This window comes from Sesamum indicum, linkage group LG9 (genome assembly GCF_026168435.1).
Source record: "Sesamum indicum cultivar Baizhima isolate 11 linkage group LG9, ASM2616843v1, whole genome shotgun sequence".
Classification (NCBI taxonomy): domain Eukaryota; kingdom Viridiplantae; phylum Streptophyta; class Magnoliopsida; order Lamiales; family Pedaliaceae; genus Sesamum; species Sesamum indicum.
The window spans coordinates 2,087,195-2,103,081 of record NC_142665.1 but is presented as its reverse complement, the minus strand read 5'-3'; the positions used below and the strand labels follow the sequence as shown (position 1 = coordinate 2,103,081).

Here is a 15,887-nt window from a genome sequence, read left to right as displayed (position 1 = left end):
TATACTTATAGGTATAACTAATTAAATTTATTTCGAATTAGAATTTGCCGTCGGAGAAATAGTAAGAAATATAGTGGCCCAATCAACATCATCAGATACAGATATCGTGGGCGGGTGACACATTTAATGATAGTGATACTATTCTAGATGAGTACAATTAGAACAATTATGTTATGCTAGCAAGTTGCAGAAGAAATGACACATATATAGTAACTTGCTGTCGGATACGTGATTTATGAGTGCATATGATAATAATATTTTATATTTTAAAATATATTATAAAAAAAATATAAATAAATCAATACATTATATTTCTAAAAAAAACAACAAAGAAAAAAAAATTAACTTAGAGATATTATTAATATAATGATAAAAATTGGTATTACGATGTCGTAACAGTTAAAAAGGCATATTCTATTTATATAAAATAGATATCCAGTTTGGTGGAGAAGTCTATTTCTGGATGTGCCACTGTTAATATTGCTCTCACACATTATGCTTCTAATGACCTTTTCCATGCTCTAAATTCATTTTTTTAAAAAAACAGTTTTACTCCTTTTTATTAATCACTGATCATATAATTCAACTTTAGAACAATCAATCGTGTCAATATATTCCACCGGAAGAAATATAACTCTTTGTTATGGTTAATTATCATGACTAGAAATAAATTATTATGGTGAATTTAACCACGGCTAACAACAATGATTTTAACCATTGTTTTCTTCTTCTCCTTCTTCTTTTTTTTTTTTTTTTTCTTCAGTAAATGAGGTCAAAACATTAGTTATAATCAAAGATCATGGCAAATATATTACCAAGTAGCTAAAATCATATGATTGAGCATGGCCAAAATTACTTAAAATTTGAGCACTGATTTTCTTTGACCGTGGTGGATTTAATATTTATTTACTATACTTTTTTTTAAATCTTGGCCATTAATAATGTAGGATTTTTGAATTAATTAATTATATCAATAATATCTAAAGTTAAATTTAATTAAATAAAACATCTTATATCATTTACAAAATTATAAATACACTTCTTATCCATGAAACTTATTAACTTAGGGGGTGTATTTGTGATATTGTGCCATTAAATAGAAGTGTACTTATAATTAAACTTCAATTTTTGGTGGTGTTCATCTAAGAGTTCATGTTTCTACTACTGTGCACATACAGTCAATTCATACTTTTTTATTACTGTATGTTCACCTAATTATGATGTAATTTTTTCTCCATTTATTATAATTTTATGACAGTACGTTGTTAGATTTACTCGTTTAAACTACATATAAGTTTCAAAATATTATCTAGGAAATTTAATTTGGCCAATAATTTAGAAGGATCCTTAGTAAGGACGAAACTGGCATTTAATTATGTTTTTATTAATATCAGATTTTTTATAAATTGATCATTTTAATTAGGATGAGGTTTAAGTATTATTTCGAAAAATCAAAAGGGGCAAAGTATAATTACATTATTATTAAGGGATCTAGAGGTAGTTAACCCTTTCACCTAATTAATATGATTTAAATGCATTATTGGTCTTATAATTTAGGTTTTCGTTCTTTAACTCTCTACGAGAGCATTTTGAGCTTACATTTTTTTAATTTTTGCGATTTCAGTCCTTTAATTTTTTTTCAGGTTTCACCCTTCTTGACAGAAAAAAATGCATGTGCATTTTATGGGACTTTTCAAAATTGAGGCTACTTTTTATATATTGGCCTAATTTTGCCAGTATTTTTGTCTTTCAACTTTTTAGAGTAATATTTTTGTCTTATATCTTTTAAATTTTCATAATTTCAATCTATTTTTCGTCGGAGGATCAATTTACCCTTCTTTCCGGAATGTGAACTCTGCAAAAAAAAAAATGACCAAAATTATAAAAATTAAAAAATTACAAATACATTAGAAAGTTAAAGGACGAAAACGACAAATGACCTATAAAAAATACATTTAACCCAATTAATATTACCTCAGATGTAGCATCAGCAGAATGCAAAAACAAGAGCAGCAGGGTTTTCACTGTAATCCTTGGACTTTTTGTTTAGATTCATTATGACTAGAGATCATAGATAATTTGGTCATCCAGAATGGCCTAATAATTTCCATCAACTCCATCATTTGGTTGATTAATTAAGGTGATGAATCCTACAACCATTGGTGCAATACCCACTTAACGTTGCCTCATTTGGTGGACACCCCATCAACCCTGCAGCAGTACTTAGTTCTGTATATATCAACACCAATCTTCTGCCTATTTAATTCATAACAACAAATTATAGAGAGAGAGAGATGCAAATAAAGATGGGTAAACTGAGGTTGCTTGTTGTGCTGCTGCTACTGATTACGATAATGAAAGAGAGGGAGTGTGTGGTGGCTGCAAAGGTTGATAAGGCAAAGGTGATGGAGGATGAGGATGCAGGTGATGATGGTAGTGGTTTGGATAATTGGGAGAAGCATCATGGATGCGCGTTAAGGGAATTTATGATGCATGGTGGTTCATGTCCAAGGAGAGACTGATCCATCATGCCATGCCATGCCATCAGTGTGTGTTTCTGTGTACACATATCATATATATATATATATATATATATATATATATCTGCATGTATTTACCACAGTCTCACTATATATGTTTATTGTATAATAATTAATTATAAGAACAGCTTTCACTGCATGCATGCACGCATTTGCTTAGTAGTGTTTGAAGATCCTTTTGATGTAAGATGTACATATGTGTATTATTGTGTGATGGGGGGTTGCAACTTTGTTTTTACCACTGTTAATTGCTTTTCTGTTGTGTATGTATGCTTACATGCCGAATTCATCTCTCCCTCTCCCTCTCCCTCTCCACATATATATATGATGTATATATATATATATACATATATGCTGCATCGATAAGACCCTAAAGAATCTAGTTTAGCAATATATATATATATATATATAGTTTATATTTGCACCAGTTTTATGATCGATGAATATGGATCATGTGTTAAACAAAAAAAAAGAAGAAGAAGAAGAAAAAGAAAGAGAGAGGTATATTTATTGATCAAATTAAAAAATAAACAACTTTGTATAATATCTGATAGAGTTTATTTGTACTGACATAATTGGAGTAATTCCAGTCTTGCACATAGCTAGATATCTTGGAATTGGACACTGTATTAGGTAAGATATATATAGGATGAATAGCAATTTATCCATTTGATCTTAAAAATGAGCAAATTACTCCATGTGAAAGTAAAATAGCAATTTATGCCTTTGTGCTTTTTAAAGTGAAGCAATTTACCTTCTTGTTCAAGGAAGTAAATTTCTTTATTTTAAAAAATATAGGAAGGTAAATTGCTCATTTGCAATATCATTAGAAGACTACTTGCATTTTTCCATATATCAATGTAGATGCCAAAAAAAAAAGATTATCATTTTACTAGCGATAATATTTCAATGCTCGAGCCAGCCCCAACTTTTAGAAATTTCAAGAAGAAGGGTTATAGCATTGAAGTATTATAGTCGACATGTTATATGGATCTTTTATGGATGTATATGTACGATCAGTTGAAAATATGGTCTATTCATCAAAATAAATGTAGATGTATAAATTGTACTTATAGAATTGATCATACTACTCGATCAGGAAAATTATTTGTTTAGTCTTTTTTATTTGCTATTAATTTTAGTTCTTTAGATTTATCTGTTTTAATTTTAGTCCTATAACTCTCAAAATTATTTAATTTTAGTTCTCTGACCCAATTTCGAATAATTTTACCCCTACACAGCATTTCAAAAGCAATTTTAGTCCATATATATCCATTCATTTTGCATCACGTAGCCGATATTCGCCACGAGCCTAAATTTATTGAAAAAATACTTGTTTATATTACATTTAGAGGATTAGGATGGACTATTAACCTTTATCACGAAAGTGTAAAAAAATCATGAATTAGGCAAAAGGACTAAATCTATACAAAATTGATAGAGAAAGGATCAAATCTAATATTGTCGAAAATAAAAGACCAAAATGAATTCAAATCAAAGTTATAGAACAAAAATTTTCTTTTTCCCCTATTCATCCACTAACTATATGGGTGACGTTTATTGATATCACAACATTTTTTGAGGGGTTTTAAATGTAATTTCTAAAATTATAAAGGTTAAAATTTAATTATATTATTTTGAAGAAGTCTAAACATAATCAAGAATTTGATTAGGATTGTGGATGAACAAAAGCTCTGGACATGCCAGAACAATTTACTTCATTCCTCAGTTAAAAAATGACTGAATTAGTCGCCTAATTCTAATAACAACATGTTACATTGGGAACCAAATACCCTCTCCAATTTGCTACTTTTCTTTTCCCAACGCAAAAACATACGTAGAAAGAAAAGAGAAAAAAAGCAGTATAGTTGAATTACATGATATGGCTGTCCGAAATACATAGGGGTAAAAATTATCATTTTACTCCGGTAACTACAGTGGGTGTCAATTTTAATTACATTGGAGTAGAATTTGCTATTTTAGAAGTTGGACACATTAAACACAAAATCACCAAAATTTAGAATTTTGTCAGAATTTTAGGCTCAGGTGAGAGACACATAACAAATTCCGATCAAATTTGCAATTTTCAACAGATTTTGTCCTTAGTATGTCATTTTTTTAAAAATTGTAATGATGTACTGTCATTTCAACATGACTAAAATTGTCATTTTCTATAAGTATATATAGGACTAAAATTACAAATAAACGTACAACTTTTTGGCACTAGTGCTTGGCTTAGTAAACATCAAACTTCAGTCAATGAAATGGAATAATTTCATCTAATTCATCAGACATGATGTACCATCAGGATGCAAAAATAGCAGGGTTTTCACTATAATCCCTGGACTTTCGATCCACTTGGACATTATGTGAGAATATGATCATAATTTGCTCTTTCCAGAATGCCCTAATTACTATTAATTTCTTTCAACTCCATTATATGGTTGATTAAGGTGATTAATCCTGGAAGAAATGGTGAAATCTATAATAGATGGTGGTGTGGCGGGATGATGATCAGGATCATGTAGTTGATCATGTTGATGATAGTAAAACATGGGATCCACACCATAGCTGCTCGCTGGGGGACTATGTGAGAGGTTTATGTCCAGGGCAACACTGATCATCACACATACATTAATTAGCTACATATATATATATATATATATATATCTTTAATAATCACCAGATTATGTACACAAGCTACTCTATATATATTTTGTATAATTTGTGTGACGTTTTTATGTTTAGAGACTTGGAGTTTAATGTAATATATATGTGCATGTTGTTGATAAGTTTTCTTGGAATCCGATCAACTATTGTTTAGAGAAGTGTACTTCCTGGGATTCCGATCAACTATTGTTGTGGATAAGTTTTCTTGAAATCCGGAAGTGACTGGCTAGAATCTTTGAGAAGTTTGTATTTGATAAGAAATCCTAGCTCAAAAATAAGTCTCTCAGGGGAAAAGGGATCAAATTTCCCAAGGGTTGTTGGGATGCATGGGAAATCTTTCCTATATCTTCATGCCTTTGTCATAGCTTACGCGACCATCTTTTCCATGTTAGATGAGTGTGCCTCCTAACATGTGTGAGGGAGATATTTCTAGAAGCCAAGCTGGCCAAAGGGGCCTACTCTGTGAAATAGTTGCTGGGTAGAGGTCACTTCCTGTCGAGCCCCGTACACTCATGGGCCTTTTTATCAGGCTTTCATGTAAATTGGGCCTTTGCTTGGGCCAAATATTTTTTGGACATCAATTAATTATATTAATTACTTTTTATTCATGTAAATTTAAATTTAATATATTTTATTAATTTTAGTGGGTTATTCATTTTATTTTTCTTCTATTTTATACTTAAAAAAATATGTATATATTACACTCGTTATATTATATAATTAATTTAAATTTGATTAAACTCAATTCAAATTAAAATTTTGCAGGTATATAGCTAGTGGCACAATCAACATCATCATATACTGATATTGTGGGTGGGTGACACATTTGATATAATTTTAGATAACTACAGTTAGAACAATTATGTTATGCCAACAAGTTGAAGAAGAAATGACACATATATAGTAATATCAAGTTTAGTGGAGATGTCTATTCCTGGATGTGCCACTGTCAATAATGCTCTCTCATATTATGCCCCTAATGATATTTAATCACAGCTAACAATGATCAATTTGGTACAATTAAAAATCGAAAAAAATGCAAGCAACACTATGTGATATTAATGTAAATAACAAATTATCCCCTATAAAAAAGTAAATTTTATTTATCTCTATACAACAATTTATCTCTTTATGTTTTTTAAAATGAAGCAATTTGACTCCTTAGACAGGGAGGTAAATTGTTTTATTTTAAAAAGTATAAAGGGGTAAATATTATATTTTTCTCATAGAGAGATAATTTATTGATTTTCAATATCATATGGGTAAATTGCTATTTACCTTAATATAGTTCTTACAATGATTACTATTACTAATTAAGTACATCACTTTGAAAATAATTAATTTCACAAATTAGGGCTAGTATGATTATTAATGCCATTGGTTCATTATCAACAACTTAACGATGGGTCTAGCGGCAGTAAAACAATCTTTTAAGATTGAGATTTATTAATTATTATTGTTTTAAAAATCGTTATAATTTGTTTTTCTTTTCCACATTGCTTTTGTATATATAGAAAGATTTTTTTAAAAAAAAAACACAAAAAATGAGTAATTTTTTCTCCATTTATTATAATTTCATAACAGTACTTTGTTAGATTTACTCAGCTTGAACTATATACAAGTTTCAAAATACTATGAAGAAGATTTAATTTGGCTGATAATTTAGATTGAGCCTTGAGTAAGAATGAACTTGGCATTCAATTAGTCTTTTATTAATATCAACATTTTTTATAAATTGAGCTTTTCAATATGAATGAGGTATAAGTATAATTTCGAAAAAACAAAAGGGGCATAGTATAATTACATAATTTTTAAGGGATTTAAAGGTAGTTAACCCTTTCACCTATGGTTGATGAAATACACTTAGATTTAGAGGTAGTTAACCCTTGCATAATTACATTTTTAACAAAGTGTAATGCACTTGTCGTATGATTGATTCAAATTTATTAAATTAGGTTTGGGCTAGAATTTCCCTCCTATTAATATGGTTTAAATGCATTGTTGGTCCTGTAACTTGGGTCATTTGACATTTTCGTTCTTTAAGTTTCTAAAGCAGCATTTTCATCCTGCATTTGTGATTTCAATTATTTTAGTTTCTTTTTAGATTTCACACTTCTCACCAGAAAAATGCATGTACATCTCACGCAATCTTTCAAAATTGGGACTATTGTTCATATACGGGCCTAATTTTGCCAGTGTCTTTTGTCCTTTAATTTTATAGGGTAGCATTTTGGTCTTATATTTTTTAACTTTCATGATTTTCAATCCATTTTTTTCTGATCGGAGGATCAGTTTACCTTTCTTTACAGTATGTGAACTCCGACAAAAAATAAATAAATAAATAACTAAAATTGTAAAAATTAAAAAGATGCAAATATCCTAAAAGGTTAAAGGATGAAAACGTTAAATAACGTATAAATTAGGGATAAAAAATGCAGTGAACCCAATTAATATTACCTCACAAGTAGCATCAGAATGCAAAAACAAGAGCAGCAGGGCGGTTTTCACTGTAATCCTTGGACTTTTTGTTTAAATTCATCCACTTGAATTATGAGTGGGTAGGGATCATATTCATATATAGTTTGGTCATCCAGAATGGCCTAATCTATATACACATAATTTCCGTCAACTCCATCATTTGGTTGATTAATTACGGTGATGAATATATAATCCTATAACATGATTTATCAATGGTGCAATCTATAGGCATCCCACTTAATGTTGCCTCATTTGGTGGAGGTGGACACCCTGCCCATCATCCCTGCACCAGTAATATCGATTTCTGTATATAACAACACCAATCTTCTGCCTACACCAACAAATTAGAGAGAGAGAGAGAGAGATGCAAATAAAGATGGGTAAAATGAGGTTGCTTGTTGTCTTGCTGCTACTGATTATGATCATGAAAGAGAGGGGCGGGGGGTCTGTGGTGGCTGCAAAGGTGGACGATAAGCAGAAGGTGATGGAGGATGAGGATGGAGGTGATGACAGTCGTAGTGGTTTGGATGATTGGGATCCTCATCATAAATGCTCGTGGAGGGAATTTTCCAAGAGTGGTGGTTCATGTCCAGGGAGAGACTGATCCATCATGCATGTCTCTCTGTTTCTGTGTATACATACATACATGCATGCCCTATATCTATGTTTATTGTATTTACCACAATTTCACTATATATGTTTATTCAATAATTATATGAGCAGCTGCATCACCCTGCATTTGCTTACTAGTGTTTGAAGATCCTTTTCATGTAAGATATACATATGTGTATTAACGTGTGAATATATATATATATATGCACTTAGTTTTTACCACAATATTAATTGTTTTTGTTATGTATGTATGCGTACATGCCCAATTCATCTCACCCTCTCCATCTCCGTATATAGAGAGAGTTTATATATGGACCAGTTTTATAATCGATGACTATTAATTACAGTTTATATCCAGTGTAGCATACTAGCAATAAATTGTAATTGTAGTTTTATAAAAATTAAAAATGAGTATGCAATTAAATCTATAATTACCTATATTTGTACTTGGTAATATTAGCTAGGTAAGATGCGTTCAATTTAATTATGATATTTGGAGTATATTTTTAGGTGAGTCTGCATTCCTCCAAAATAAATGTAAACATATGGGCTTAAATTGAGTATTATGGGCCAACAACATCCTCGTATTTTCCACACATGCGCGTCATTGCCCAATTCCACCCGTTGCTTGCTCATGAAAAAATTAATTTATCTAAAATCAATTGTAGAATAAAGTTATATAGACTTGGATTCAGATTTCTGTAATTGATTTTATGCATCTAACCCCAAAGGTAATGATCACAGAAGAGGTCAAATAATCCTGAAAACAACATTTGCAACTCAAGGGTTAACAAATGATAGGATCAAAATAGGCTATTGTTGTAACAAATACCACAGGTCCACAGCAACTATGTGAAATAAATCCTTGTGATTTTATTAAGGGTATTCTATTTAAAACGATTACATAGAGATAAGATATTTATACAGGGAGTAAATCTTCTTCGTTTACTGGTTTTGTTGTTATATAGGAATACTTTATGGAAATTTTAAATAAATCGGTAAGAATCAACGCCAAACCCCGCATAAACACCGGGGGTCTTTAACCACAAAAACAAAAGTATGTGAAATAAATCGACAACAGAATAGGTAGAATATCACAAATTCCGACATATATTAGCCGCAAGAAATGGTTAATACCAACCACAATTTTACAAATATTGCAACTTGATTCAGACCCTTAACCTTAAAATATACAGGTTTTCTCCATTTAACATCCAGCAAAAATTGCTCTAGTAACTTGCACCTCATTTTCGAAGCTTTTTGAGTTTCCTAAGGTTTGTAGCATGATAGCAAGAAGCAGCCTTCTTCTCACCTCTTTATTTCTATCTTAATCCCACCAATACCTCCCCGATTGCAACTAACAAGCTATAACATCAATCAGCCAACAAAATCTCGAATTATGTGACCTCCGAAATGTGGCCTCAAGTGATGCTCTTGCTGCAAAGATGGCCGTTGCGCATTCTCCGCACTTTGCCTGAGGCCCAAAGTCAGTGATACGGCCCCAAGCCCTCCAAACTCAACCCCACTCCGGTGAGACGGCACCAAGCCCATCAACGAACCGTCGACACTTGATGGAACGTGATACTCGATTCTTGAACGCTTTTCTTGATTCCATGTGTTTGCGTTCAACCGGTCGATTTCACGTCCCGACGGACTAATGCTTGAGCATTCCACTTGCTGCTTGTTCGCTTGATCACAACCTTCAATTGCGACTTTCATCCCATTGGTTTTTCCAGCATCAGATCCTGTTTCGGCCGCTAGTCCTTTGGTCTCCAGCATGTGTATCTCTTCAACCATAGGTTTCCATAGACGGACTCGAGCGTTGATGAACCAGTTTGATACCTGAATTGCACAACGAAGATGCTATTGATGTTAGAAAGTTCGCATCGCCAAAAACATGTACATGAATATAATATGATCAAGAATACGTGTCGATTAATATATATATATATATATATGATCAAGAATGCTTGAAAATAAAAATATATAGATACAACAGAGATGGAGTTTCAAGACCTAAGTTATCTTTCCTGTAGAGCACCGACACATCTATATTTTTGCTTCAAAACAAGAAACTTAACATGCCATCAAGTGTTCCATGATTTAGTCCATGATTGTGACCAATCGGAGTGACGATAGAGTCAACTAATATAAAAGAAGACAGCCTGCTTTCCTACAGAATGAACTGCAAAAATAAACGCAAAAATACCTGATTTCTGGTTAAGCCAGTTTGTGCGGCGAGCATATGCTTGTCGGTGTCTGTGGGGTACCTTCACACAAAAAAAACAAACTCAACCCAGAAGTTCATACGAATAAAACCATCATGTTTGTCTGAAAGTCTGTGATTGTGGGTGTAAACAAAGAACTCTTACGGGTGAAGAAAATGGTCAAAAAGCCATGCCCGCAGAATAGAGACAGCACGTTCCGGTAGGCCTCTCTGGGGCCTCCAGATATGTTGGCCTTCAAGTATGCCTAGACCAGCTGCTCCTTTCTGCCTTTGAAAGCTTTGGTCAAAGAACTTCAGCATCGAAACACCAGCGTCGCTCTTGCTCGTGCTTGTGCCGGCAGTGGGGGACGACAAGTCCTCTCCCAAGGCATTTATTATGCCCTTGAGTGAGTCGGCTATTGCAGATTTTAGACATCGGAAATGCTTGGAGACCATCTTTAGAGCTAGAGAAACATAAGGAGTGGCGGCACTAAGACCTGCCACTGACTCAAAGGATGAAACCACCATTTGCATCTGCTGCTGATACTGTTTATACCTTTTGCAGACCTTTCACAAACCATATGAAATTTTTTCATAAGTTCGACTTCTTACATGGTCACTAATAGTTGAAACACTGTGATATTGCATAAATGTGGGGTTGGGAAAAGATAAGAAGACAACTGAAAATGTCTCACACATGCAAAAAGTTAAATTTTTACAAAGACACATCACATGTCACAGCTTGAGAAATACATGGGTGGCCCATATATTCTGTCATGCACCGGGATTCTTTTGCCCGGGCTGTACGTGGACAAGTTTAACTAATGTTCTAACACAACAGGATGAAAATCATGAGCTGCGAAGAGAAGAAATGGATGGAGCGTCAAAGCTCATAAAAGGGGAAAAGTTGCAATATTGTTCACATACTACTATTGATCAAACCCCAGATGGAGATGCACTTTTTCTTGATTATTGAGATCAAACTAGAGCTAAAAGAGAGGTAATTTCATCAGGGCTTGAAATCAACCATTTATGTATGAAAGAAATGACATTGGGATGCTTGAAGAATCTGCAAGTCCAATATCTGGTCCATGTAGGAAATTGAAAATAATTAGTTAAGTTACAAAGTTTGGGATTCTCGTGATGTTGGAATATAGTGGAAAACGGCAAGAATTGAGCTACCCTACTCTTAAGACCGGTCTAGATGAACTCCTTGAAAGTAAACCATATTATAGTTGGTCGGTAGCTGTCTAACTGAGTAATGATAGTTCTAGAGTAGTCTTTCTGCAACTAGGAAAAGGGAATAGCCACTAACATTTTGTAGCATAAGAGCCAAGGAAGTCAAGAACATTAATTGGGATTAGTAAAAGTATGTGATACATTCCTCTCTAATCCACTAAAACTCATGCTCATGGAGCTCGTATGCTTTTATTCACAACGGCTATTTATAAAATCTAGCATGCGCAGCATTTCTAAAATGAATTCACTTTTAATTGGTTTTCCTGCATAATTGAAAATATGTTTGGATAATGTGTTGGACATGTCCACAATATAACTATTTACACATCATCATTATGAAAATGATAATTTCGGGCATAAATGTGTGTTTATAAACAACAAAAAACGAAAATATGGAATTCGAGAATTAAAAAAAGAAAGGCCTATAGACTTCCAAAGTTTAATGAAACACAAAACATGTTATTCTAGAGGACTTCATTAAAAATACACCTTACCATTTTTCTTGTAACATGAACAAAATGCTTTAAATGACTAATCATCAAAAGAATCTCAAAAGCCTGCCGAGAAAAGAAGATGTTAAACAACCCATCCTGAGAATTTGCCAACGCGTCCGATCGAGCATAGGCTATAGTCTATCCTAAATAGAGTCACCACACGAGCATAGGCTATAGTCGATCCTAAATAGAGCTACCACACCCTGGTCCGAAGGGCAGAAAAAAGGAAATATAAGAAAACAAAACAAGATTTCTATTCACAGTGAAAACAAACATGGAGAACTGCACATGCTACATCAAGGCAGCCTAAACACTGAAGAACATTGCAGGAACAATGGAAAAGAGTCCTCAAGTTGTCATATATATAAGCATGGTAATGAATATTTAACACACGTAAAGTACATAAATGATAATAAAGCAATCAAAAGATCACCAACCTCATCCAGCATATACATAAGTTTTGCCTTCTTCTGAAGATTTTCGGGCCGATAAGAATCTGTCGAGCAGCTCGCACCCTCTGGCTCTCGGCCCTTATCATTCGAAGCATTGAACACGAATGATGAACCACTGGAATCACCTGTAACGGCTGGTACTTCAGCATTACTAACAGCATCACTTGAAACCCTAACCTCCTCTAAGATCTTATGGGGCCCCTCGCATATTTCAATGTGCTTAGGCCGGGCAACAATGCAGAGCTCATCCAATAATTGCTGGGCCGGCCTCAAATACTTTGAACTTCTGAGAATTGTAGCATAGCCGGTGAATGGACCGAGGGGGCCAGGATTTCTATGAGTCAAAGCCGGAATTGCCATCATATCGGCACGGACATTTCCTAAAACTTTACCACCGGTCAACAAATTTGGATCGGAAAGCAAGTTCTCCGGCTTCAAGGTCCTCGAACCTTGAACATTACCACCAGCACAAACATCTGTACAGTGCAAATCCATGGCGATATCTCTATCAGCAATATGAGTTGCATGCACTTTGGGAGACGGAACGGAGGAAAGGGACAATGAAAGGGTCTGATTGTTGGAATTGTCTGCATTTTTAGCAGCTGCATAATCCAATTCTCCACTCCACTGATTGCACCCGTCGGCCGGCCTATTTACTGATTGCGAAACACTCTTAAGGCGCAATTGATCAGCATAAGCTGGAAGAAGTAGAAGTTCACCCCCACCAACCACCCAAGGCCCATGGCTAGTTTCCTCAGAACCTTTTTGCCTCAATTCTACGCCAGAAGAGCGATCATTTGGAGCGGCAACAAGTTCTTGAAACGCATTTTGGTAAAGCGAAGAACTGCAATGCATATCCCCATAGTGCTTGTTCTGGCTGCTCGGATTAGAAACCTCAGTAGCTGGATTATTCAAAGGTGGATGTAATTCTTGATATCCTAGATAAGGTTTGACCTCAAATGTGGAAATAGGAGTACAACTATTGATGATTCTCAATGAAGATCCAGACAGGCCCTCGCCGACAAATATTGGGGTTTGATTAGCCACCCAATCGCTGCTCGATTGTGAGCCAATGCTTTTCCATGTGGTAAAGTATTGTGGGTCACTACTAATTGTGGCTGAAGGATTGAAGGTGTTTGGGATTGTTCTAGATAAACTCCCAAAGAAAGTTTCACCGACCCGTTTATCGGGTTCTTGATGAACCATCACGGCATCCTTTTGTGCTAACATACCTTGAGAATTCATGGAAAAATTAGGCATTTCTGAGCAAAAGTCTGAAGAGTCATAGCATATATTCCCAGGTCGACAGTTTCGAAGGTTGTTGGATTCATAATTTAGAGCATCATGGGGAGGAAGTTGCTGCAAATTGTTAGGATAAACTTGATAATGGGGTGGGTTCGAATCATGCTGAATTCTCAACTTATCTCGACGGCTTTGCTGCGCAACATGGAGTTCAGGCCTAAAGTTGCTCATATCCATGAATAGCCTGAGCGTAGAAAAGCACAGCATGTGAATTCACTGGAGAAAAGAAAACACACAGACACGCAAAAATTCTCCTCATAACGAGAGAGAGAGAGAGACGAGAGAGAGTTATCGAATAGACAAGAGAAAACAACATATGAGAAACAAATGCAGCTCCATGTGAAGAAAAGTAATAATCTTGGAGAAGTGAGATGTTGACAAGAGATCGCAGGAAAACTACGGAGAATCCGAGTAATAGGCAAGAAAAAGAAAGCGAAAAAGCCTTTATTTTAATGTCTCAGACTTATGCTTCTCAGCCAAGCAAACAGTGAATAGACTTAGGACTCACTGTTCAATCATATATATACATACGTCTCAACTCTGGAAAAAGGAGAGAAAAACCAGACAAAAACTTTAGCCCAGAACTGCAAAAAACTTGAAAGAAATCTCTGGACCACATACTGTTTTGTACACAGCAGTGTGATAGAGATTTACACATAAAGTAATCGAAAAAGCTTCCCGTATACCACCAAAACCCTAGAGTTTCAAGACTCGAAGAATTCTCCCATGAACAGAAGATCTGAAAGAACTGTCGCACACCAATAGCGGATCGGCATCATAATCTTCAAGAAGATCCGATTCATGAAGCCAAATACCGATCAAGATGAAGAAACTAAGTAAAAAAAAAAAAAGCAACTAGAAAATCCGTGGGTTCTTGGTTGAAAACCCTGAACTTCAGTAAACAAGAAGAAAGTATTCTTGAATCTGCATGTTTGCTTTCTTGCAAAGCTCATCAAACTTGCAAGAATTCAAGAAAACGAGAAAGAGATACTATTTACACTGTAAAACAACAAGAGAAATGAAGCAAGCAAAAAGATCAAGAAAAAGGGTTTCGCAACGTCATGGAACTGATATTTTCTCAGAATTTCCATGTATTACCTTCTCGTAATCTGTAATTTTCAAGAAAAACCCATTTGAAAGAGGAGAGATTCCGGTGGAAGTTTCCGGCAAAGATTCCAAGAGGGAGTTGAGTTGAGTGGTGGGGTAGGAGCGGAGAGAGGAGCAGAGCTAGCTGGAAGGAAGAGAAGAGAAGTGTAGGGACAATGATTGCTGCTGAGGTGATAATTGCCGTTTGGCTTCAACGAATAAACAAGAAGAAATTCATAAAGCTTTCGCGTTTCTCGTATTATTATTATTATTATTGTTGTCGTTGCTGTTTTGTACAAATGGAATGGAAGGGGAATTAACGTCTCTTCTGCCGTTACATTTGACGGCGAATATCTATCAAACTGTTGCAAAAAATCTATCAAATTTGACATGGATGGATGGATGGATCTTACAAGAAAATCAGGACTGAAAATTTGTGTTGTGCTTCCCAATTTCTCAATCCGGCCCCACCCCACTCTATTAATTATAAATAAAAATGAAAACTTAATAATTGTCGGCCCACCTATTTTCCTTCTTTTTTCGGATACGCCCCTTAATTGCATCATTTACTACAAAAATACCACCTTCCACTATTCTCACCTATTTATTTCTGTTTTTTTTTTTTTTCCAATTTTCAATTTCTAAATCAATGAGTAAAGTAAATATATGTTTGTTCGTACGTAATTTTATTAAAAATATATTAATTTAATATAAAATATAATCTCATTAATTAATCAAAACATATTATCATTTTTTTTCCGAAACATCTTGCTTCACTTTCTTTCTTTTTTCCTCAAAAGGACAAAAT

The 15,887-nt window shown here is 34.2% G+C and overlaps 1 protein-coding gene across 1 annotated transcript; it reads right to left on the bottom strand.

Moving 5' to 3' along the window:
- Window positions 1-9,362: 9,362 nt before the first annotated feature.
- LOC105170277 (uncharacterized) lies at window positions 9,363-15,333 on the bottom strand. The gene is made up of 5 exons (XM_011090960.3): window positions 15,092-15,333; window positions 12,677-14,177; window positions 10,673-11,073; window positions 10,510-10,570; window positions 9,363-10,142 (listed from the first exon to the last, which is right to left on the bottom strand). Exons 2-5 carry the CDS (start codon window positions 14,168-14,170, stop codon window positions 9,678-9,680), a joined length of 2,421 nt encoding a protein of 806 aa, XP_011089262.1. The 5' UTR covers window positions 14,171-14,177; window positions 15,092-15,333; the 3' UTR covers window positions 9,363-9,677.
- Between the last annotated feature and the right edge of the window lie 554 nt (window positions 15,334-15,887).

What these genes read in the sequence shown, in the direction of transcription:
- LOC105170277 (XM_011090960.3), bottom strand. Translation starts at nt 14,170, where the DNA reads ATGGATATGAGCAACTTTAGGCCTGAACTCCATGTTGCGCAGCAAAGC. An exon ending in TTATGTATATGCTGGATGAG is followed by an intron (nt 11,074 to 12,676) that starts GTTGGTGATCTT and finishes GGTTTGTGAAAG; the next exon opens with GTCTGCAAAAGGTATAAACA. An exon ending in CTGGCTTAACCAGAAATCAG is followed by an intron (nt 10,143 to 10,509) that starts GTATTTTTGCGT and finishes TGTGCAATTCAG; the next exon opens with GTATCAAACTGGTTCATCAA.